Genomic DNA, 24432 nt, shown 5'->3' with positions numbered 1-24432 from the left:
GCTCAGACGAGTCTTTAAGCACCTTGTGGTCATTCCAACATCCTGGAGGCCACAGGGGCATTCAAGCAGATATATAACATTTTTTGTAGAGCAATTAATAAAGTCATTTATTTTATAAACCTTGTTTGTCCTTTTTGATATAAATTCAGTAACTTTTTGAGGGACATCAGGGTTGGTGGTTCTGCATACTATGCACATTTTGCACTTACAAAAACCTTTGATTTGTGGAAAGAAAGATACGGAGGGGGTATTTTTAGTTTCTCTAGTAAAATTCTTGGTTAAAATGCACTTGAAATTTTGTGTTCCCCTAAATATAATGTTTGGACGCTCAGGTATAATTGTATTTAGTGTTTCATCTTGTTTTAAAAGATGCCAATGCTTTCTTATGATCTTTTTTACATTGTTACTTTTATTATTAAAATTAAAAATAATTGGTAAAGGCATTGCCGTATCTGTGGTTTTAGGTTTGTATTTTAAAAGTTCAGTTCTATCTTTTTTTGAATATCCCTGATAGTGTTCTCAAGTTCTATTTTAGAGTAGTTTTTTTCAACAATTTTTTTCTTTTAGGAGGTCTGCTTGTACATTAAAATCTGTTATTTCTGAACAATTTCTTCTGAGTCTGAGAATTTGACTTTTTGGAGTGCTGTCTAACCAGGGTTGGTAATGGCAACTACTTTTTTCTATAGCAGTATTTGCACAGACCTTTTTAAAAAAAAGTCTTTGTGTGTAGCTTACCATTTGTTATAAAAATATTAAGGTCTAAAAAATGAATTTGTGTTCTACTGTATTCATAGGTCAGAATTATACCTCTATTATTTATATTCAGATTAGTAATGAAAGAGTTAAGATCGTCTTCAGTACCATCCCAGATAAAAAAAAGATCATCAATATATCTAAAAAAGGAAACTAGGTTTGCTCTCCAAGCGTGATTGCTAAAAATGGCTTCAGACTCCCAATCAGCCATAAATAAATTTGCGTAGCTGGGAGCAAACCTAGTCCCTCTTTTTTGTAGATAAAATTAGTTTAAAAACCAAAAATAATTGTTTTTTAAAATAATATTAATACCTTCTAAAATAAATTCAATTTGTTTATCAGCAATTCTACCTTCTCTCGTTAATATATTCTTTACAGCCTGACAACCCATATCATGAGGTATGATTGTATACAGTGACTGAACGTCGCATGTCACTAGTATAAAATTAGGTTTCCATGTAAAATTGTTTAAAAGTTTAAAAGAGCCATGGAATCTTGGAGATAGGATCTCATGAGCCTGACTGAAGGCTGTAAAAGAATATCTATATATTGTGAGAGATTACATAAGAGAGAACCTATGTCAGAGACAATAGGTCTCCCTGGGGGGAGGTTCCATTTTTATGAATTTTTGGGAGAAAGTATATAACAGGAGTGACGGGAAATTTATTGTTTAAAAAGTTAAATTTGTGTTTATTTAAAATACCTAAAATTACGCCATTGTTTAAAAATTGGATAAAAGTATTTTGAATTTGTTTGATAGGGTCAGATAGGAGTTTTTCATACACGTTTGTATCATTTAATTGTCTATATGCCTCATTTATATACATTTGTGCTGATTGGATAACTATCCCTCCACCCTTGTCAGCAGGTTTAATCACAATATTTTCATCGTCTTGGAGTTCTTTTAATGCCAATTTTTCTAAGTGTGTAAGGTTGTGAGTGTCATATTTACTATTTTTGATTTTTTCTAAATCTTTAATAACTAGTTTCTCGAACATAGTAAGGGGGGCAGATTTAAAATGAGCAGGATAAAAAGTGTATCTTTCTCTAAGGGAGGTGTTAGTAACTTGATGATTTTGAGGAGATGTGAGAGGAGTTAAAACTGGATTTTGCATAGAATTTTCTTCATTTTCTTCCATAAAGAATCTTTTGAGGGTGGCTTTCCGAACGAATTTGTTAACATCAATAAAAGCTTTGAATGACTTAAAAGTATTAGTGGGGGCAAACTTAAGACCTTTTGTTAAAACCGCTATATGGGCACTTGATAAAATTTTCAGAGAGAGGTTAAAAATGCCACCACTAGTACTATTTGGAGGAGCAATTATCTTTCTAATCTTTCTCTTTTGCTCGCGTCTGCCACTTCTTCTTCCTCTAAATTTAAAATCCTTTTTTTTGGTCGTGAGGGGTGTGGTGTCTGGGCTAGTGCAGTGTGGTGAGTTCGGATTTCTAAAAAATGATCATCGTTTTCAAATTCAGAATCTAGTGACAATAATTGGTATCTATTGGGGTGATTGGGAATAGGGGGGGATTTGGAATAGTTTGATTATTCTTTGTGATTGTTGATGTACTTAGATCTCTGTGGTTTGGGAGACAAGTGTTTATATTGGAGTCTTGGTGTATTGTGATATATTGGTGGTGGTGAAGTATTTTGGTGAGTACGGTATGAATTATATCGATTCCGTTGAGGGAATGAGCGGTATTGATTGGTGTTATAGTGATGTGATCGTTGTGGTGGGCCACGGTGGTAGTTGGTTTGTGCCCTGTGTGTATACGTATTCTGTGGTGAATAAGGTGGTCTTTTTGTGTTTTGATGTTGGTATGACTGGTGTTTAGGGTATTGCCTCTCTGGATTTTCATAGGGTATTTGTTCACGGTAAGTATTGTTTTTTGTAAAATGACTTCTTTGAACTGGGTATTGAGAAGAGTATTTCTTGTTTAAATGATAAGTTCTGACTTGTTTATTCGAATAGTCAGTTTTATCTCTAATGTATTTTTTTATTTTTATGTGTTTGGTTTCAATTTCGACTTTTTCAATTTTACTTTGGATTAAAATAGAATTTTGCTTATATGCCTGAGTATCTGTAAAAGGTAGGAGTTTTTTTCGAAGGTCATTGATTTCTACATCTAAAATAGACATTTTTTTGCTTTTTTTTTATTATTAGAGTTTCCATAAGACCTAAAGTGCAAAGTTCCAATTTGTTGTTCCACTCTTCCATAAACTCTAAGTCATCCTGATCAGAAGTGGGTAACTTAAGTAAACGTAAGCCACGAGGAGTAATCTGTTCATCAATATATTTTTTGAGGGTGGCTATCTCCCATTTCAGCTTAATTTCTTTACTGAACACGTTTGATTTGTTCAACTTTCTATAATTTTTCACAGACTTCTGTATTTATTCTCTTTATATTGCATTGCCTCTGTGTAATTAATATTTTTATTTGACTGGGGCTGATTTTGCTTTTAGATGTTCTTTTCCCTTTTTTTACTCATTCTGGTTTTATGTATGCTTCCTCCTTTTATTACCATCATGTCTGGTCACACTGTTTTATAGATCAGACATGATGTGTATTTTATTTTTATTTTATGCTTTTATTTTCGGATAAGTATTTACATTTCTGTTTCTTATTCCCCTTAGCCGGCCGCAGCTCTGTGCGAGCCGACCGGATTTGTTATTTGTGTTGTCATGACGCCTGCCGAGTCATACTCTCCATGCCCCTCCCATACAGACGGCCGCAGCTCTGTACGAGCCGTCGCTCTTCCCCCCCACATCAGCCGCATGTTTGATGCGTGCTGACGTAATTCAGCACACGCCCTCCCCAGCCGCATCCCTATTGAGACGCCGGCGGCTGCGCAGTGCCCGCCGGCGTCCTACTACAGTTCCCAGTATCCCCCTGTTCATTCATGCCGGTCACGTGACCGAGTTATATTTTATCGTTTTTCTGTATTATCAGCTCGTTTTCCATATGTAATTATATATTTATGCTGCTATTATGGTCTCTCATCCTGTCATACTGTATTTACATTGTTTCTTACATGGTTCTATTATATTAATTTTAACCTTTGCTGTGATTGGTAGCCTAATTTTTTGGCACCAATTTCAAAGTATTGTGCTTGTTATTTAAAGTTTCCTTTGCCAGGTATCAGGTCCTTTCCCCATATTGATAACGCCGTGTTGGCGAAACGCGTTTATGGTTTACCTGGCATTTTATCATTACTTCGGACTCCAAGCAATCCTAGGTGGGGATAATACCACCAGCGCTACTTTAAGGGAGCAGTTGATCTGCTCCCCTCTTGTGAGTATCCATTTTATTTCTTTATTTTATTCTATAGTTTTATATCCAGTGTACACTATTGGTTGTCTCTCTCTACCCGAGTGTTTGTCATATAAAGGACGGAGGAAACACACCAAAGACGAAGGACATCCACTGTATATCCCATAAGCGAGGATCAAATCGCTGCACGCCCTCCACACCAGAGCAAGTTCTTGCTCTTTCAAATGTGAGTTTGCATTCAAGAGTTTTATATATTTTTTACTTCCTCTAATTTTATTGGTTATTGTTTTCACTTTTCTTTACTGCTATGTGGAGTTAGTAGAGAGAGTTTAATGCAAAATACTCGCCTCCTGTCATTACTAAAATTAAGATTATAAGTACACTAACGCTAGCATAATCTTCAATTGTTTTGTACTGCATTTTCTAAGCAATGATGCACGCAATGTTTGAGGACTATAACTAGCCAGGTAACTTAAATAGAGTTGTTGATACAGTTTCAAAAGACCTACTGACTGAATAAATTAATGAATTTCCCCCAAAATTGCACGCTCTTATATGTATCATTGCACCTCAGATGAAAGCTCATCTATTAGAAAACATAAGTTACAACAAGAAGACATAGTCAAAATGCAATACATTTTGTTTTTAGAAGATCATCCGTTAATACAGCATTATTTCTTATCAGTATAACACTCTCATTGCAACAGAGTGCACTGTATTAGCTTAAAGGGACACTATATGCACCCAGATCACTTAAGCTCATTGAAGTGGTCTGGGTGCAGTGTCCCTGTCTCCCTTAGCTCTGCAATGCAAATTATTGCAGTTTTGGAGAAACTAAAGTAAAACTAACTAGTAAGACTGTCAACCAAAGTCACTTCCTGGTGGCTAACAGCTTTTTGGTCGCATAACTGACACTGGACGTCCTCCATAGGAAACTAATGGTGTATTGTGATCATGATGCTTGCCGGTCATGCGCATTAGCCCCTAATTCCCAGACGATGTTGGAGGAGCTTGGAGATTTGCACTTTATTTACTCAAGGGAGTAAATAAAGTTTTTTTCCTAGTCTTTTTAGGTTGGGGATTGGGGGGGGGGGGGGGGTTGTTTGGGGGGGTGGAGGGGAGAACGCAGTGGATTGGTGGACCAGAGGGAACTATAGTATAAGAAATACAACTATGTGTTCCTTACACTATAGAATCACTTTAAAGGGACACTATAGTAACCAGCACATATACAGCTTAATGTAGTCATTCTGGTGAGTATAGTCAGTCCCTTAGGACTTTTTGCAGTAAACACTATCTAGATGTGCTTCCTGGGGCAGTGCTGCACACCTCTGCATGAAGAAACTGAACTTTCCTCATAAAGATACATTGAGTTCCACACTCTGGCCCTCCTCCTTTGCTGACATAATCAGAATTGCCAATTTAAGCCAATCCAATGCTTTCCTATGGGAAAGTATAATCCAATGTTTCCTATTGGAAAGCATTGTGATTTGCTGAGATCATAACTTCTGATGATGTCAGCCAAAGAGGCAGCTTATGACGGCCAGAACCACCAGACTGGAAGAAAGGTATCATTTTACTATATTAAGTGAGGCAATAGTGAGTCATGGGGGTCTAGATAATATTTTTAACACTAAAGGGTTAGGAATTCATGTTTGTGTTTCTGGCCCTATAGTGTTCCTTTAAGTTCCAGCTGCCTGGCTGTAAACAATGAACTAAGGGACAGCTTAGGGGATGGGGGGGTTATATAATTGATTGAAGTCCACAACAGAAAAAAGTATCAACAATTCAATATGAATTTAACACAAAAAAAAATTTAACTGAACAATTCTCTAACTCAGCAGTATTTCTAGTTTGGCTATTTTAGGTAGATATATTCAGAAGGAGTTGTATATTTTTACATCTTATTTTTAACTCTAATAATAAGAGCGTGTACCTAGTAGCAAACACTATTTTCCAACAAGTTTGCTACCTTGTCAAATTTGTATTCTCTTTTTGGATGTGAGCAGGAGATGTATTAAAGTGTGATTTCATGCTGTGCTGGATACATATGTTTGTGTATTTTTAGGTTTAGGCCATCAGTCAGTAAACATACAGTATTTGTTAAAATAGTAAGAAGCATTTTAGAGAGTATCAGTTGTCCGTAACAGCATGTCTACATTACCATCATAAAGTATTGATTATTTTCTTCCTACAATATACCACCTAAATAAATATTTTACAAAAAAACATTTGGAATTTATTATATTAGATTGGCAGGAGTACAATGACCTACTTTTATAATAACCTTTTCGCTATTTCTATTTTGTGTAAAATGTAACATCTATAGCATTGCTAGAGTTGTAATTTCTTATCACAAGTGTGTATGGGAGTGGGAGTCGCTCCATCAGGGAGTTTTGGTGCTAAGCCTCTCTTCCTTGAGTATATGTAGGTCTGTCCTTTGTAGCTAATGTTTAAACTAGAAATAACAGAGAGAGATAGAGTTGTTTATGTAGTTAGTATGGAGCTAACCAACGTACTAGTGCTGTTTGCAGCTGGTTGGACCATTTCCCTGGCTTTACCTGTACAGGTACGTTTATACTTGTCAGAAACTGAACTCTTTATGCCCATTAGAAATTTCTACCTATCTGTGTGAAAATCAGAATGGCTTTGGTGGGACTGGACATGACTGAATATTATGTTGTCTGGATGCAGATAACAATAACTTGTATTTGTTTTCTACAGGTCCTTAATATCACAACTTATGGTAAGCATTATGTTATTAACTACTTATTAATTAACATATAATGTGGTTAGAATTTCTTGTTTAACTTAGAATTTCACATGCTTTTCTTAGATTATAGCCTTAATTTAATATTTTTGGATACACTTTCTTAAATGATTTCATATTTTTAACAAACTTTTAAAATGCTTTAATATTTTGAAAAATGTTTCAATATTTTAACATTTTGATATATTGAAATATTTTTTATATTATAATATTTTAATATTTCATAACAATTATTTCTAAAGTTTAACCAATAGTATGGAATCATTTTAAAAGCTGACCGAAAAATATTAAATCTTGAGGCCTGTATACGTTTGCTAGTTAAAAAACTATAATCCTTTCATTTTGTTCAGGGATTTCAAGTAAAAAAATGGGAGACAAATGATAAAAGTTTTATTTTCCATGTGATTTCAACCTGCCTCTGTAATCTGTTTCCTCAGAGGATTACACATCGTTTGGAAAAATATTAACAAAGAATAAAGGTGAGAATTGAAGAAACGATCTGTAATTGGCTTGTAACTAATGCAAATTTAAAATGAAAAGGAGAAAGAGAGACATACAGTGTGTGTGTGTGTGTGTATGTTATAAGTTCTGCATGTTATGTCAATGCGCAGACAATTAAATTTAACAAAAATGATTGCTGTGGGTATCACCTTTTACTTGGGTGAAGTATAGTAGTGTGTAGCTGCTTTCCATATTAAAGAATAAATAAAAAAAATTATGACTAAAATGTAAAATAATTTAACTTTTACATATAAGCATTTGGTAGACAATAGGTCCCAATTTTTTTTTACCACATAATAACCTCATTACACTATGTGACACTTAACGCTATGGAGCACAGGATACTTCAATTTTATGGCAATTATAAAAATCATGAAATACAAAACATTCATAACACTGAATCATGGGATAGGAAATAAATTAAAAATAAGAAATAGTAGGAAGGCTAACCTGTCCAAAATGGTATCCTGCAGAGCACTCCCTAAGGTTACATAGTTACATAGCTGAAAAGAGAATTGCGTCCATCAACTTCAGCCTTCCTCACATATGTTTTTTCTGTTGATCCAAAAGAAGGCAAAAAACCTAGTCTGAAGCGCTTCCAATTTTGCAACAAACTAGGAAAAAAATCCTTCTTGACTCCAAAATAGCAGTCAGATGTTTCCTTGGATCAAGCAGCTATTACCCCACTAATTATAGCTTTTCCATGTATTTATCCAATTGCAGTTTAAACATCTGTATAGACTCTGATAAAACCGCTTCTTCAGGCAGAGAATTCCATATCATTATTGTTCCTTCTGTAAAAAAAAACCTTTTCTTTGCTTTAGATGAAATTTCCTTTCTTCCAGCCTAAATATGTGACTTTGTGTCCTATGTATAGCCTTGTTTATGAATAGATTTCCAGTTAATGGTTTGTACTGGCCCCAAATATATTTGTATAATGTTATCATATCCCCCTTGAGGCACCGTTTTTCCAAACGAAAGAGATTTACATTTTTAACCTTTTTTCGTAACTAAAATGCTCCATTCCTTTTATCATTTTTGTAGATCGTCTCTGCACTTTTTCTAGTGCCATGATATCCTTCTTTAGAACAGGTGCCTAAAATTGCACCTCATATTCAAGGTGTGTGTGACAAAACCCCTGTTTTATGAATGCCCAGCCTTTTGTATTTCGTCTGTTGTTCGTTTAGGTAGCCCTACTTCGCCCTTTTCTAAAAAAACGAACAGACTACTGAACAGCCACACCACCCGCACTGGGAGTGTGCAGCTCATTGATCAAACACAAAGATAAAGCACCGCGCTTACATCAGCAGTAGCTTAGTATCCAACAGCTTAATATATATAGTAAAAACAAAGCGAACGTTACCTGCACTCTGGCCTAAATCCCCATGTACATTTAAACAAAATGGAGGCTCTTTAGTTTTATTCCAATGGCCATTTGAATATATAAGCTCACCTGTCACGTCAAGGCAAGCCTCAATAGGTGAGTTCCTACACTAGCCATTAGATATGCTGATATCAGCCAAGAATCTCCAGTAAGACAGGAAGGGGTATTAAACTTTGCTGGTATCAGACAAAGTGTAAACATCTCTAATGAGACAGGAAGGGTTGATACCGGAGAAACTGACGGAAGCCAAGCACAGAGAGATGGACACAGGTTTCTTCAGGAAGGAAGAGATTCTTTATTCGATTCACCAAACGGGACTCAGAGGGACTAATGTCACCAAAATCCAACAATATCTGAGCCCCGGGACAATAGTGTAGGTTCCTTATATAGGCATGTAACTCCACCCATAATCAGCTCCACCCACACATACTCTTACCTAATCAATCGAACAAGAACTAACTTCCTGTTTGACCACATGGCTTGCCCAGCACAATGGAGGAGGGGAATACTACATCCTGTATTCTCGCACATGCTCCGTACACTACTGATTGTATCTTTGCCACGTGCAACCAACCGACCGATACACCAGTATATGCACGTACACATGCCACGTGGTAATCTCGGCCTACTAAATTTATTTTTACCGAGATTCCACCACAGGGTTATTTTATAAACCCTTTAACATTTAACCCTTTATAGGGCTTCTACACATACAATAAACTTAGCTGGTATCAGACAAAGTGTAAACATCTCTAATGAGACATGATGGGGTGTTTTATAAACCCCTACATACTTAACCCTGAATAGGGCTATAAGACATACAAATCACCTTGCTGGTATCAGCTAAAGGACAATTTTCTCTGATGAGACAGGAAGGGGTGCTACCCCTACATACTTATAAACTATTAATAAGACAAACTGGGGAGGTTGGCAGCAATGTAACATAGCTGTGTGATACAAAATTCATATACAAACACAAAGATAAAGCACCGCACTTACAGGGGTGTGTTCATGTCTCATTAGAGATGTTTACACTTGGTCTAATACCAGCAAAGTTTATTGTATGTGTAGAAGCCCTATAAAGGGTTAAATGTTAAAGGGTTTATAAAATAACCCTTCCTGTCTCATTAGAGATGTTTACACTTTGTCTGATACCAGCAAAGTTTATTGTATGCGTAGAAGCCCTATAAAGGGTTAAATGTGAAAGGGTTTATAAAATACCCCTTCCTGTCTTACTGGAGATTCTTGGCTGATATCAGCATATCTCATGGCTAGTGTAGGAACTCACCTATTGAGGCTTGCCTTGACATGGCAGGTGAGCTTATATATTCAAATGGCCATTGGAATAAAACTAAAGAGCCTCCATTTTGTTTAAATGTACATGGGGATTTAGTCCAGAGTGCAGGTAACGTTCTCTTTGTTTTTACATTAATCACGCAGAAGCTGCGGTTAACCACAGATATTTGTCGAACGGCTTGGTTGTCGCCGTTCGTTTGAACGAACACGTGGCGGCGGCCATTTTAAACTAATGAACGCCCAGTGGTGTTTAGTCGTCAACCACGTGGAACTATTTTCGGCCACAATTTAACACGAACACCGCTGGGACTATCTAACTTTCACCTCGTTTGTTTAGATCTGCACGAACGCCGTGCCGTTTGGTACATTGAACTCACGAAAGAGACCGACCCCAGATAGCTCAATCCATGGAGCTAATGCTGGACATATTTCAAACGAACAGTCGGAGAACAGAACGCTTTAGCTCCATGGTGATTTGACTGTGTTCGTGGGATCTGAGTGCTGTTCAACTATATTAAGCGCTCAGACCCAAGCTATCTGGGGACAGGGCCAGATTAACATAGGGGCTGATGGCCCAGGCCCATGGAATAGGCCCATAATTTTTTATTTTTTTTACACACACTACTCTTAGGTTTGCCACCTGACTGGTATTTTACTGGCACAGCTGGTATTTGAGGCTTCCTGGCCATGTCGGTATTGCAGTAATACCGGCAATAAAAATGCAGGTAATTTTCTCAGTATAAACGGACATTTCTCTGCAATACCAGCACCGGCCAGTAGGGGTCACTGTGTGTGGAGAGAGGCGGAGAGAGGCAGGGATAGGAAGTTACAGCATAACCCTGCCTCTCTCTACTACTCACTGATCCGTGGGGCAGCAGCTACACAGCACAGAGAGTCCAGACAGCTCTACAGCTCAGGTAAGTGAGTAATGGGGTGAAAGGCTACAGGGAGACATGGGGACACTGAGACACTAGGGGACACATGGGGACACAGACACTAGGGGACACTGGGAGACCTGGGGACACTGAGATACTTGGGGACACTGGAAAACATGGGGACACTTAGACACTAGGGGACACTGTGAGACACTAGGGGACACTGTGACATATGGGGACATTGTGAGACATGGGGATGCTGTGAGACATGGGGACGCTGTGAGACATAGGGACATTGGGAGAAACTGAGAAATTGGGACAAAGAGACACTAGGGACACAGTGTCCCCATGTCCCCCAGCCAGTGTCCCCCAGCCAGTGGCTCAGTGTCCCCATGGCTCTCAGTTTCCCCTAGTCTCCCAGTGTCTGTGTTCCCATGTCTCTCAGTGCCCCTAGTGACTCAGAGTCCCTATGTCTCCCAATGTCCCCATGTCTCCCAGCCAGTGTCCTCAGTGTCCCCATATCTTCCAGTGTCCACAAGTCTCCCAGTGTCTGTGTCCCCATGTCTCTCAGTGTCCCCATGTCTTCCAGTGTTCCCTAGTCTCCCAGGGTCCCCTAGTCTCCCACTGTCTGTGTTCCCATGTCTCAGTGTCCCTAGTGTCTTAGTTCTCCAAATGTTTTAGTGTCCCCATGTCTCCCAGTGTCTGTGTCCCTTGTGTCTCAGTGTCCCAATTTCTCCCAGTGTCCCCAAATATCTCAGTGTCCACATGTCTCCTAGTGTCTCCATGTCTCCCAGTGTCCCCATGTCTGTATTCACATGTGCCCCCATGTCTCCCAGTGCAGTGGCGGATCCAGAGCCTGATCTTGGGAGGGCACTTGTAGATTATTTAAATAAATAATCCAGACACAATAACCACTACAGCTCAGTGTAGTGGTTATTGTGCCAATAATGCCAAGACCCCCTCCCAGAGTAAGTAGTCAAACTGTTTAAGAACTGTTTGACAACTTACCTGAGGTCCTCTGGAAAATGGGGCTGTAGTAGGGCAGAGGAGCAGTGGTATGTGTGAGTGGTGCAATGCGTGAGGGGTGCAGTGTGTGTGTGTGTGTGTGAGGGGGACAGTCAGGGCCGGATTAACATAGGGGCTGATGGAGCTGCAGCTCCAGGCCCAGGCCCATGCCCATGCAATAGGCCCATTTAAAAATAAAAAATAAATAAAAATTGTACTCTTGGGTTTGCCACCTGACTGGTATTTTACCAGCACAGCTGGTATTTGGGGCTGCCTGGCCGTGCCAGTATTGCAGTAATACCGGCAATACAAATGCAGATATTTTTTTCAGTGCAAGTGGAGATTACTCTGCTATACCAGCACCAGCCAGTAGGGGTCACTGTGTGTGGAGAGGGGCAGGGATAGGAAGTTACAGCATATCCCTCCCTGCCTCTCTCTACTCACTGATCCGCGGGGGAGCAGCTACACAGCACGTAGAGTCCAGACAGCAGCTCCTAGTCTGAAGACAGATTACAGCTCAGGGAAGTGAAGGATGGGGGGGGGAGGAAGCAGGGAAACTTGGGGACACTGAGACACTAGGGGACACTGTGAGACATTGGGACATGGAGACACTAGGGACAAAGTGTCTCCATGTTTCCAAGTGTCCCCATGTCTCCCAGTGTCCCAGCTAGTGTCTCAGTGTCCCCATGTCTCCCATTGTCCCCTAGTCTCACAGTGTCTGTGTCCCCATGTCTCCCAGTGCCTGTGTCCCCATGTCTCTGTGTCCCTAGTGTCTGTGTCCCCATGTCTCTGTGTCCCTTGTGTCTGTGTCCCCATGCCCCCCAGTTTCTGTGTCCCCATGTCTCTGTGTCCCTAGTGTCTGTGTCCCCATGTCTCCCAGTGTCCACATGTCTGTATCCACAAGTCCCCCCCATGTCTCCCAGTGTCCCCACGTGTCGCAGTGTTCCCTGGTGTCTCAGTGTACCCATGTATCACTGTGTCCACATGTGTCTCAGTGTCCCCTAGTATCCTAGTGACAAGGGAAACACTCGGACATGGGGACACGGGGAGAAATGAGGACACTGGGAGACTAGGGGACTGGGCTACATGGGGACACTGACACTTTGATACATAGGGACACTGATGCCAGGCTGGCCTTCCAATTCTTTGGACAGACATGCCCCTTTTTGGGCATGTTCGCCCCTTTTGGCAGTTCTGGTCACGTGATTTGCATCAGTGGCACACCCTTTTACCCCGTCTATTGACTTAACTTGACACTGCTGTTAGGGGGTGTGGATTTACTTGAAAGATGAAAGCATAAATTAGAGAGAGATTAGCATAGAGTATGTGTTTTCTTATAGCTGCATCCTTTGAGTTTCCCTCCAACACCATCTCCATCAGATACATGACGCTTGGGATTTGTGATTGTTTTAGTGTTTTTGGTCGATAAGATTCTGTAATTAGGCCCCATCATAATTGTCCGCACCAGGCCTACTGGGCTCTTAATCTGGCCCTGGGGACAGTGTATTAGCAGTGTGTGTGTGAAGGTTGCAGTGTGTACGTGAGGGCGGCAGTATATGTCAGGGGTGCAGTGTGTGTGTGTGGGTCAGTAAGTGCGTGTGACAGTTACAGTGTGTGTGTGTATTGCAGTGTATGTGTGGGGCTATGTGTGGGTCAATGTATGTGTGTGGGGCAATGTGCTTATGGGGGCAGTGTGTGTATGTGGGGGCAATGTGTGTGTATGGGGGGAAGTGTATGTGTATATGGGGCAATGTGTTTATGGGGGGCAGGGGCAATGTGTGTGTGTGTGTATGGGGGGAAGGGGCAATGTGTGTGTGTATGGGGGTAGGGGCAATGTGTGTGTATATGGGGGGCAGGGGCAATGTGTGTGTGTATGGGGGGCAGGGGCAATGTGTGTGTGTATGGGGGCAGGGGCAATGTGTGTGTGTGTATGGGGGGCAGGGGCAATGTGTGTGTGTGTGTATGGGGGGCAGGGGCAATGTGTGTGTGTATGGGGGCAAGGGCAATGTGTGTGTATGGGGGCAAGGGCAATGTGTGTGTGTATGGGGGCAGCGGTAATGTGTGTGTGTATGGGGGCAGCGGCAATGTGTGTGTGTATGGGGGCAGGTGCAATGTGTGTGTGTATGGGGGCAGGGGCAATGTGTGTGTGTATGGGGAGCAGGGGCAATGTGTGTGTATATGGGGAGCAGGGGCAATGTGTGTGTGTATGGGGGACAGGGGCAATGTGTGTGTATATGGGGTCAGGGGCAATGTGTGTGTTTGGGGGCAGGGGCAATGTGTGTGTATGGGGGGCAGGGGCAATGTGTGTGTATATGGGGGGCAGGGGCAACGTGTGTGTGTATGGGGGGCAGGGGCAATGTGTGTGTATATGGGGAGCAGGGGCAATGTGTGTGTGTATGGGGGGCAGGGGCAATGTGTGTGTGTGTGTGTGTGTATGGGGGGCAGGGGCAATGTGTGTGTGTGTGTATGGGGGCAGGGGCAATGTGTGTGTATATGGGGAGCAGGGGCAATGTGTGTCTGTGTATGTGGGGCAGGGGCAATGTGTGTGTGTGTATGGGGGCAGGGGCAATGTGTGTGTGTGTATGGGGGCAGGGGCAATGTGTGTGTATGATAAGAAGGATGGGGGGGCTTTTTTTAAATGTGTGTGGTTTTTTTACATTTAATTAAAATAAATATATAATTATATTTCGTTCCCTGGGGGTCCAGTGGGGTTCATTGGTGGTTCCAGTGGTAGGAGTGAACGCTAGCCCGCGCTCGAGGGCTAGAGTTCACTCTCGCGAGATTTGGAGCGTTGCCGTGGTAACCGCGGCAATGCTCCAAATCTTGCGAGAGGAGGACCCGGAGGAGCTGCTGGTAACAGCTCCCGGGTCCTCTCTCCCTCCCCTGCCGGTCGGCTGTCAGTAATGTGCCTGCGGACCGGGGAGGGAGATCACTCTCTCCCTCCTCGGTCTGCAGGCACAATGCAGGGCTGGCACTTGGACAATGTCAGCCCTGCATTAGCCGGCAGGAAAGAATCTCGGGGGGGGCAATTGCCCCGTTGCCCCCCCCCCCCCCTGGATCCGCCACTGTCCCAGTGTCCCCATGTCTCACTGTGTCCCCTAGTATCCTAGTGACATGAAGACACACTGAGACATGGGGACACTGGTAGAAATGGGGTGAGACACTGGGAGACTAGGGGACTAGGCGACATGGGGACACTGACACTGTGATACATAGGGACACTGAGACACTGGGTGACTTGCGAGACTGGGAGACAGGGAGACACTGGGAGCAATTCCTCTATTCAGCAGAATCAAACTGCATCACAGAATTTTCTGTTATGTCACGCCTTGTGATTTACATCATGTGATGTCACACATAACTAATTATACAAATGATTGAGGCTGGTATTTTTTTTCCAAGAAAGGTGGCAACCCTTACTACTCTTCACATACTCTTGCTTAAAGGAACACTATAGGGTCAGGAACACAATCATGTATTTCTGACCCTATAATTTTAAAAACACCATCTTGCCCCCCTGGCCCCTTCTTGCCTCCCTAAATATTGTAAAATCTTACTTGTATTCTGTAGTTTGCAGCTGCTGGCTCTGCCTCTGAACTGATTCTGTCTGCTGACATCATCAGAAGTGGTGGTCTGAGCAAATTGAAATGCTTCCCCCCTAGGATTGGCTGAGACTATCAACTAGGCAGATAAGGGGCAGAGCCAGCACAAGTCAAACATAGCCCTGGCCAATTGCATCTCCTCATAAAGATACATTGGATCAATGCATCTCTATGAGGAGAGTTCAGTGTCTGCATGCAGAGGGCGGAGACACTGAATGGCAGTGCTGCAAACTAGGCAGTACTGCCCCAGGAAGCACCTCTAGTAGCCATCTAAGGAGTGGCCAGTGGAGTTATTTTCTCTGAAAAGACAGTGTTTACTGTAAAAAGCCTAAAGGGAATAATTCTACTTAACAGAACAAATACAATAAGCTGTAGTTGTTCTGGTGACTATAGTGTCCCTTTTTAGTGAGTGCTAGGGGACAGTCCTTAGAAAGCGTAGAGTAGGCGCATCATTTGATGCATTTTTGTCAAGCTCTGTGTGCTGCCTGCATAGTATGCCCTTGCCAGGCTTGCCTTCCAATTCTTTGGACAGACATGCCCCCTTTTTGGGCATGTTCACCCCTTTTGGCAGGTCTGGTCATGGGATTTGTGTCAGTGGCACACCCTTTTACCCTTCCCTTTGACTTCCTGCTTCACTGGACACTGCTGTTAAGGGTTCTGGATTTACTTGAAAGCATAAATTAGAGAGAGATTAGCATAGAGTATGTGCTTTCATATAGCTGCATCCTTTGAATTTCCCTCCAACACCATCTTCATCAGATACATGATGCTTGGGAGGTATGGTCGTTTTAGTGTTTTTGGTCGATAAGATTCTGTAATTAGGCCCCATAATAATTGTCAGCTCCAGGCCCACTGGGCTCTTAATCTGTCCCTGTCTGGGCATATGGGTTTCCATTCGGGCAAAGCAAAGTTATGTATTTTAACGTACTTTCGTTACTTTTGTAAAATAGAAATATTTTCTCTACCTGGAGATAATTAAGTTTGCTCAGGCCACTTAACCCAATTATCTTCAGGATAGAGAGGAGGGATTTCACTGTTCATGTGGGAGTGTGTTATATTTTACTGTAAGATGAGTGGTCACTGTATTTTGTGTTTCTGTCCTCCACAAGGTCCCTGTGGGAGTAACCCTTGCTGGAGGACCTGCACAAAAGGCCGAGCAGTGGCCATCAATAAACCAGATCGTTTTACCCCTTAATGAAGTCTTGGCTCATGTTTGGGGGATTGGGAGCTATAATTCACAACACCTTCGTATTTACTTGGATTTCGGGAGACGCTGCACGGATTTACTCAGCTGGAGTGTAAGATATCCGTAACACTGGTGGATTTTCTCCCGAATGGATATATTGAACCAAAAGAAGGAGTGAATGGCCCACAGATACTAACAGCTCAAACAAACAACATTAATGGAACTACTGGAAGCCCGTGGCATAGTGGCAAGCAACAAGCCGAAAGCTACGATAATTGCCAAATTGCTAGAGAGCGACCGAACCAGCGACGCTACCATGGAGATTCAAGGATTTCAAATGACAATGTGCATTGGAGAACCTGGAGAGGGATAGCTGGGCTTCAATATTGAGCAATAAGCCATCAGGTTGGGCAGCAGAAGCCTACAGAGCGGTGCCAGATGAAGAGGTCAAGAACTATGACAAGGTAAAATAAATATTGCTGGCCACTATGCCGTCACATCGGAGGCATATAGTAAAAAGTTCAGGGCCCTCAGGAAAATGGGCAGAGACTCTTTTACCGAGTGGGCCTTCCATATGCACCGCGCTGCCCGCAACTGGATGCAGGGGTGCCAGGCGACCACGTTGGCAGATGCCTTACAGTTGTTACTGCTGGAGCAGTTTTTTGATTTTGCTCCGCCAGATGTCAGAGACTGGGTTCGTGACCGCAGTGCTAGACTGGCTGATGAACACCACGATAGCAGGACCATGGAGAGTAACAGAGCACCTGCGGTCCAGCGTACCCCCACCTACACCCCAACATCCACAGCACCGGCTACACACAATGCGTCCCACACTACACCGAGCAATTAGGGATCCCCGAAACCACTCCCAGAGGGTGTAACCAAATAGGGCACATCAAACCCAACTGCCCGCATCACACATCTAACCAAAGGGGGCGACAACCAGCACCACCGCACTGAGCCACAGCCCATTGCATCCAGGAGGACTACAGTAAAGATATCCAAGGGGGTTATGCGGCTTATTCACCTCCAGAACCCACCGAGCAATGGTCAGTACTGCACAAGGTCAACTCCGCACAGGCCGCTGGAGACACCCGGGCACATCACCGCCAGTCAGTCCGCCTAAATGGACAGGAGGCTAGGGGCCTGAGAGACAGCGGAGCCACCAGCCACCATCACCCTGGTCCAACCTCATCGTGTCAAGCCGCCCCAACACACAGGATGCACCGTAAGATCAATAAGATACCAACAGCCCGGGTTCATATTGACTGGGGTATGGGTGCTAAATCACTCGAGGTGGGGAGTATAGCTGACCTGCCGGCCAAAGTACTGCTGGGGAATGACTTGGGATGAATGACCTCACAGTTTGTTCCGCCAGCCCAGGAGGGAGCTTTACTTTTGACTACTCGGCAGCAGACCCGAGCAATGGAGACTGCACACTCTCAGGAACCTCAGGTAGGAACTGAGACCCTGACCCTTGCCTCAAACCCCACTATGTACTGGGACACCCTCCAAGATTTTGAGAAGGAACAAAGGGAAGACCCTATTCTAGCAGGTTACCGCAGAGCAGTAGAGAAGCCCCAGGTAGACATAGGCCAGGCCAGGTTTCAATGGGAAAAAGGATGGTTATTAGTGATGTACCGAACTGTTCGCCGGCGAATAGTTCCCGGCGAACATAGCGTGTTCAAGTTCGCCGCGGCGGGCGGACACATGCACGGTTCGATCCGCCCCCTATTCGTCATCATTGAGCAAACTTTGACCCAGTGCCTCTCGGTCAGAAGACACATTCCAGCAAATCAGCAGCACACCCATCCTAGCAGACCCTCCCACCTCCCTCCCAGCATCCATTTTCGATTCATTCTGAAGCTGCATGCTTACTGAGAGGAGGGAAAGGGTAGCTTCTGCTGATTAGATAGGGAAAAAGATAGCTAGGCTAAGGTATTCAGTGTCCACTACAATCCTGAAGGACTCATCTGATCTCTGCTGTAAGAACAGCACCCCAAAAAGCCCTTTTTAGGGCTAGAACATCAGTCTGTTTTTTTTTTCTGTGTAATGTAATTGCAGTTGCCTGCCTGCCAGCTTCTGTGTCAGGCCGGATGCTGTGCCCATTTGCACAGTCAGTGCCACCATATCTGTTGTCAAAATAGCTTAAGCTTTACATTTTTAAAAAAAAGATGTCACTGTAATAGAAGAGCAGTTAGTTGTCTGCAAGTGTCTGGGTGTCAGGCCTCCTTCAGCATGTGCTCTGCAGACCTCTGCCAGCGTACTTTGACAGTTGCCACTCATATCTGGTGTCTCTGTAGCGTGCTTTTACAAAGAAAAAAGGTTTCCAGTGTAAGCTAATAGCAGCCAGTCAGTGTCCTTCAAGCGGCTGTGTCAGGCCTTCCTTCAGCGTGTGCCCTGCACAACCCTGCCAGCGTACTTTGACAGTTGCCACTCATATCTGGTGTCTCTGTAGCGTGCTTTTAAAACCCCAACATTTTTTTCACTGTTATAGATTGAATAGCAGTTACTTGTCTTCAAGCAGGTGTGTCAGGCCTACAGTGTGTGCTCTGCAGAACTGTTCCAGTGCACATTTCCACTCATATCTGGTGTCTCTGTAGCGTGCTTTTACAAAGAAAAAAGGTTTCCAGTGTAAGCTAATAGCAGCCAGTCAGTGTCCTTCAAGAGGCTGTGTCAGGCCTTCCTTCAGCGTGTGCCCTGCACAGCCCTGCCAGCGTACTTTGACAGTTGCCACTCATATCTGGTGTCTCTGTAGCATGCTTTTACAAAGAAAAAAGGTTTCCAGTGTAAGCTAATAGCAGCCAGTCAGTGTCCTTCAAGCGGCTGTGTCAGGCCTTCCTTCAGTGTGTGCCCTGCACAACCCTGCCAGCGTACTTTGACAGTTGCCACTCATATCTGGTGTCTCTGTAGCGTGCTTTTACAAAGAAAAAAGGTTTTCAGTGTAAGCTAATAGCAGCCAGTCAGTGTCCTTCAAGCGGCTGTGTCAGGCCTTCCTTCAGTGTGTGCCCTGCACAACCCTGCCAGCGTACTTTGACAGTTGCCACTCATATCTGGTGTCTCTGTAGCGTGCTTTTACAAAGAAAAAAGGTTTCCAGTGTAAGCTAATAGCAGCCAGTCAGTGTCCTTCAAGCGGCTGTGTCAGGCCTTCCTTCAGTGTGTGCCCTGCACAACCCTGCCAGCGTACTTTGACAGTTGCCACTCATATCTGGTGTCTCTGTAGCGTGCTTTTACAAAGAAAAAAGGTTTCGAGTGTAAGCTAATAGCAGCCAGTCAGTGTCCTTCAAGCGGCTGTGTCAGGCCTTCCTTCAGCGTGTGCCCTGCACAACCCTGCCAGCGTATTTTGAAAGTTGCCACTCATATCTGGTGTCTCTGTAGCGTGCTTTTACAAAGAAAAAAGGTTTCCAGTGTAAGCTAATAGCAGCCAGTCAGTGTCCTTCAAGCGGCTGTGTCAGGCCTTCCTTCAGTGTGTGCCCTGCACAACCCTGCCAGCGTACTTTGACAGTTGCCACTCATATCTGGTGTCTCTGTAGCGTGCTTTTACAAAGAAAAAAGGTTTCGAGTGTAAGCTAATAGCAGCCAGTCAGTGTCCTTCAAGCGGCTGTGTCAGGCCTTCCTTCAGCGTGTGCCCTGCACAACCCTGCCAGCGTATTTTGAAAGTTGCCACTCATATCTGGTGTCTCTGTAGCGTGCTTTTACAAAGAAAAAAGGTTTCCAGTGTAAGCTAATAGCAGCCAGTCAGTGTCCTTCAAGCGGCTGTGTCAGGCCTTCGTTCAGCGTGTGCCCTGCACAACCCTGCCAGCGTACTTTGACAGTTGCCACTCATATCTGGTGTCTCTGTAGCGTGCTTTTACAAAGAAAAAAAGTTTCCAGTGTAAGCTAATAGCAGCCAGTCAGTGTCCTTCAAGCGGCTGTGTCAGGCCTTCCTTCAGCGTGTGCCCTGCACAACCCTGCCAGCGTACTTTGACAGTTGCCACTCATATCTGGTGTCTCTGTAGCGTGCTTTTACAAAGAAAAAAGGTTTTCAGTGTAAGCTAATAGCAGCCAGTCAGTGTCCTTCAAGCGGCTGTGTCAGGCCTTCCTTCAGCGTGTGCCCTGCACAACCCTGCCAGCGTACTTTGACAGTTGCCACTCATATCTGGTGTCTCTGTAGCGTGCTTTTACAAAGAAAAAAGGTTTCCAGTGTAAGCTAATAGCAGTCAGTCAGTGTCCTTCAAGCGGCTGTGTCAGGCCTTCCTTCAGTGTGTGCCCTGCACAACCCTGCCAGCGTACTTTGACAGTTGCCACTCATATCTGGTGTCTCTGTAGCGTGCTTTTACAAAGAAAAAAGGTTTCCAGTGTAAGCTAATAGCAGCCAGTCAGTGTCCTTCAAGCGGCTGTGTCAGGCCTTCCTTCAGTGTGTGCCCTGCACAACCCTGCCAGCGTACTTTGACAGTTGCCACTCATATCTGGTGTCTCTGAAACGTGCTTTTACAAAGAAAAAAGGTTTCCAGTGTAAGCTAATCGCAGCCAGTCAGTGTCCTTCAAGCGGCTGTGTCAGGCCTTCCTTCAGTGTGTGCCCTGCACAACCCTGCCAGCGTACTTTGACAGTTGCCACTTATATCTGGTGTCTCTGTAGCGTGCTTTTACAAAGAAAAAAGGTTTCCAGTGTAAGCTAATAGCAGCCAGTCAGTGTCCTTCAAGCGGCTGTGTCAGGCCTTCATTCAGTGTGTGCCCTGCACAACCCTGCCAGCGTACTTTGACAGTTGCCACTCATATCTGGTGTCTCTGTAGCGTGCTTTTACAAAGAAAAAAGGTTTCCAGTGTAAGCTAATAAAAGCCAGTCAGTGTCCTTCAAGCGGCTGTGTCAGGCCTTCCTTCAGCGTGTGCCCTGCACAACCCTGCCAGCGTATTTTGACAGTTGCCACTCATATCTGGTGTCTCTATAGCGTGCTTTTACAAAGAAAAAAGGTTTCCAGTGTAAGCTAATAGCAGCCAGTCAGTGTCCTTCAAGCGGCTGTGTCAGGCCTTCCTTTAGCGTGTGCCCTGCACAACCCTGCCAGCGTACTTTGACAGTTGCCACTCATATCTGGTGTCTCTGTAGCGTGCTTTTACAAAGAAAAAAAGTTTCCAGTGTAAGCTAATAGCAGCCAGTCAGTGTCCTTCAAGCGGCTGTGTCAGGCCTTCCTTCAGCGTGTGCCCTGCACAACCCTGCCAGCGTACTTTGACAGTTGCCACTCATATCTGGTGTGTCTGTTGCGTGCTTTTACAAAGAAAAAAGGTTTTCAGTGTAAGCTAATAGCAGCCAGTCAGTGTCCTTCAAGCGGCTGTGTCAGGCCTTCCTTCAGCGTGTGCCCTGCACAATGCTGCCAGCGTACTTTGACAGTTGCCACTCATAGCTGGTGTCTCTGTAGCGTGCTTTTACAAAGAAAAAAGGTTTTCAGTGTAAGCTAATAGCAGCCAGTCAGTGTCCTTCAAGCGGCTGTGTCAGGCCTTCCTTCAGCGTGTGCCCTGCACAACGCTGCCAGCGTACTTTGACAGTTGCCACTCATATCTGGTGTCTCTGTAGCGTGCTTTTACAAAGAAAAAAGGTTTCCAGTGTAAGCTAATAGCAGCCAGTCAGTGTCCTTCAAGCGGCTGTGTCAGGCCTTCCTTCAGCGTGTGCCCTGCACAACCCTGCCAGCGTACTTTGACAGTTGCCACTCATTTCTGTTGTTTCTGTAGCGTGCTTTTAAAACCAAAATTTTTTTTCACTGTTATAGATTGAATAGCAGTTACTTGTCTTCAAGCGGGTGTGTCAGGCCTACAGTGTGTGCTCTGCAGAACTGTTCCAGTGCACATTGCCACTCATATCTGGTGTCTCTGTAGCGTGCATTTACAAAGAAAAAAGGTTTCCAGTGTAAGCTAATAGCAGCCAGTCAGTGTCCCTCAAGCGACTGTGTCAGGCCTTCCTTCAGCGTGTGTCCTGCACAACCCTGCCAGCGTACTTTGACAGTTGCCACTCATATCTGGTGTCTCTGTAGCGTGCTTTTAAAACCAATTTTTTTTTTCACTGTTATAGATTGAATAGCAGTTACTTGTCTTCAAGCGGGTGTGTCAGGCCTACAGCCTGTGCTCTGCAGAACTGTGCCAGTGCACATTGCCACTCATATCTGGTCTCACAGATATGATTGCACGCATAGTACCACTATTCCCCAAAAAAATGACAGGCAGAGGCAGGCCAACCCGCAGGGGCCATCGTGGTTGTGGTGCTGTGATTCCCTTTGGCCCTAGAATAATGCCCAGTTTTCAGAGGCCATGTACCCTGAACTTGAAAAGTTCTGAGGACATAGTTGACTGGCTAAAACAGGACACCCAATCTTCTACAGCCCCCCGCTCGGAACCTTGACGCACCATCCTCCTCCAGCTTAGCTTCAGGCACCTCTCAAGATACCACTCACCCACCTGCCGCCACCACCAAAACTAGCACCACAGCCGCTTTACTTGGTATGTCAGAGGAGTTATTCACACATCCGTTTGAAGAAATGAGTGATGCGCAACCATTATTGCCAGAGGATGTAGATAACAGGGATATGCCTCAGGCAGGCAGAATTACACACATGGACGTACGGTGTGATGATGATGTTGTACCCACTGCTGCTTCCTTTTCTGAGTTGAGTTTTCTGAGTTGTGAAGCGGTTGATGATGACAATGCGTCCATGGATGTCACGTGGGTGCCCGCTCGGCAAGAAGAAGAACAGGGCGAAAGTTCAGATGGGGAGACAGAGAGGAGGAGGAGGAGACGAGTTGGAAGCAGGGGGAGGTCGTCGCAAGGAGCTAGTGGCACAGTCAGACAGCATGCATCGGCACCCGGGGTCAGCCCGACAGCACGCCAATCAACGCATGCTGTGTCCACCACCAGAATGCCATCATTGCAGAGCTCAGCAGTGTGGAATTTTTTTTGTGTGTCTGCCTCTGACAACAGCGATGCCATTTGCAACCTGTGCCAAAGGAAACCTAGTCGTGGGAAGTCCAACACCCACCTAGGTACAATTGCTTTGCGTAGGCACATGATCTCACATCACAAACGCCTATGGGATCAACACATGAGTACAAGCAGCACACCTACTCTAAGCCGCCATCCTCCTCCTGGTCCAGCATCTTCAGCCACGTCAACCACTGCTGTCCTCCTTGCCCCCTCTCAACCATCCGCCACTCCGTCTCCCACATTGAGCAGTTCCCGCCCACAGTCATGTGTCTGTCAAGGACATGTTTGAGCGTAAGAAGCCAATGTCACAAAGTCACCCCCTTGCCCAACGTCTGACAGCTGGCTTGTCCGAACTATTAGCCCGCCAGCTTTTACCATACAAGCTGGTGGAGTCTGAGGCGTTCAAAAAATTTGTAGCTATTGGGACACCGCAGTGGAAGGTTCCCGGCCAAAATTTCTTTTTCACTAAAGGCAATCTCCAACCTGTACTCGATTGTGCAAAAGGAAGTAATGGCATGTCTGTCACACATTGTTGGGGCAAGGGTCCATCTGACCACTGATACCTGGTCTGCAAAGCATGGTCAGGGCAGGTATATCACCTACACTGGGTAAACCTGCTAACGGCTGACAAGCATGGAATGCGTGGCATTGCAGAGGATTTGGTGACACCGCCACGACTTGCAGGCAGTCCTGCTGCCACCTCCTCTACTCCTCCTACTCCATCCTCTTCCATAACCTCCTCGGCTGAGTCCTCTTGTGCTGCTGCGTCTTGCTCCACATCAACGGCACCCCCCCAGCTCCCCAGGTACTATTCCACATCCCGGATACGGCAGTGTCACGCCGT

At 44.4% G+C, this 24432-nt stretch overlaps 1 protein-coding gene across 2 annotated transcripts in view; it reads left to right on the top strand.

Annotated features, from left to right (window-relative positions):
- The first annotated feature begins 6495 nt into the window (after window positions 1-6495).
- The window catches only part of LOC134586495 (astacin-like metalloendopeptidase), a 95904-nt gene continuing 77967 nt past the window's right edge, over window positions 6496-24432 (top strand). For both annotated transcript variants that reach the window (XM_063442038.1, XM_063442039.1), the window contains exons 1-3: window positions 6496-6592; window positions 6748-6769; window positions 7231-7272. In XM_063442038.1, coding sequence (XP_063298108.1) covers window positions 6524-6592; window positions 6748-6769; window positions 7231-7272 — 133 coding nt within the window. In that variant the 5' untranslated portion in view covers window positions 6496-6523. The remainder of the gene's footprint in view (window positions 6593-6747; window positions 6770-7230; window positions 7273-24432) is intronic.

This window comes from Pelobates fuscus, chromosome 2 (assembly GCF_036172605.1).
Source record: "Pelobates fuscus isolate aPelFus1 chromosome 2, aPelFus1.pri, whole genome shotgun sequence".
Taxonomy (NCBI): domain Eukaryota; kingdom Metazoa; phylum Chordata; class Amphibia; order Anura; family Pelobatidae; genus Pelobates; species Pelobates fuscus.
The sequence above is the reverse complement of the archived record's forward strand: the minus strand, read 5'-3'. Positions and strand labels throughout refer to the sequence as shown.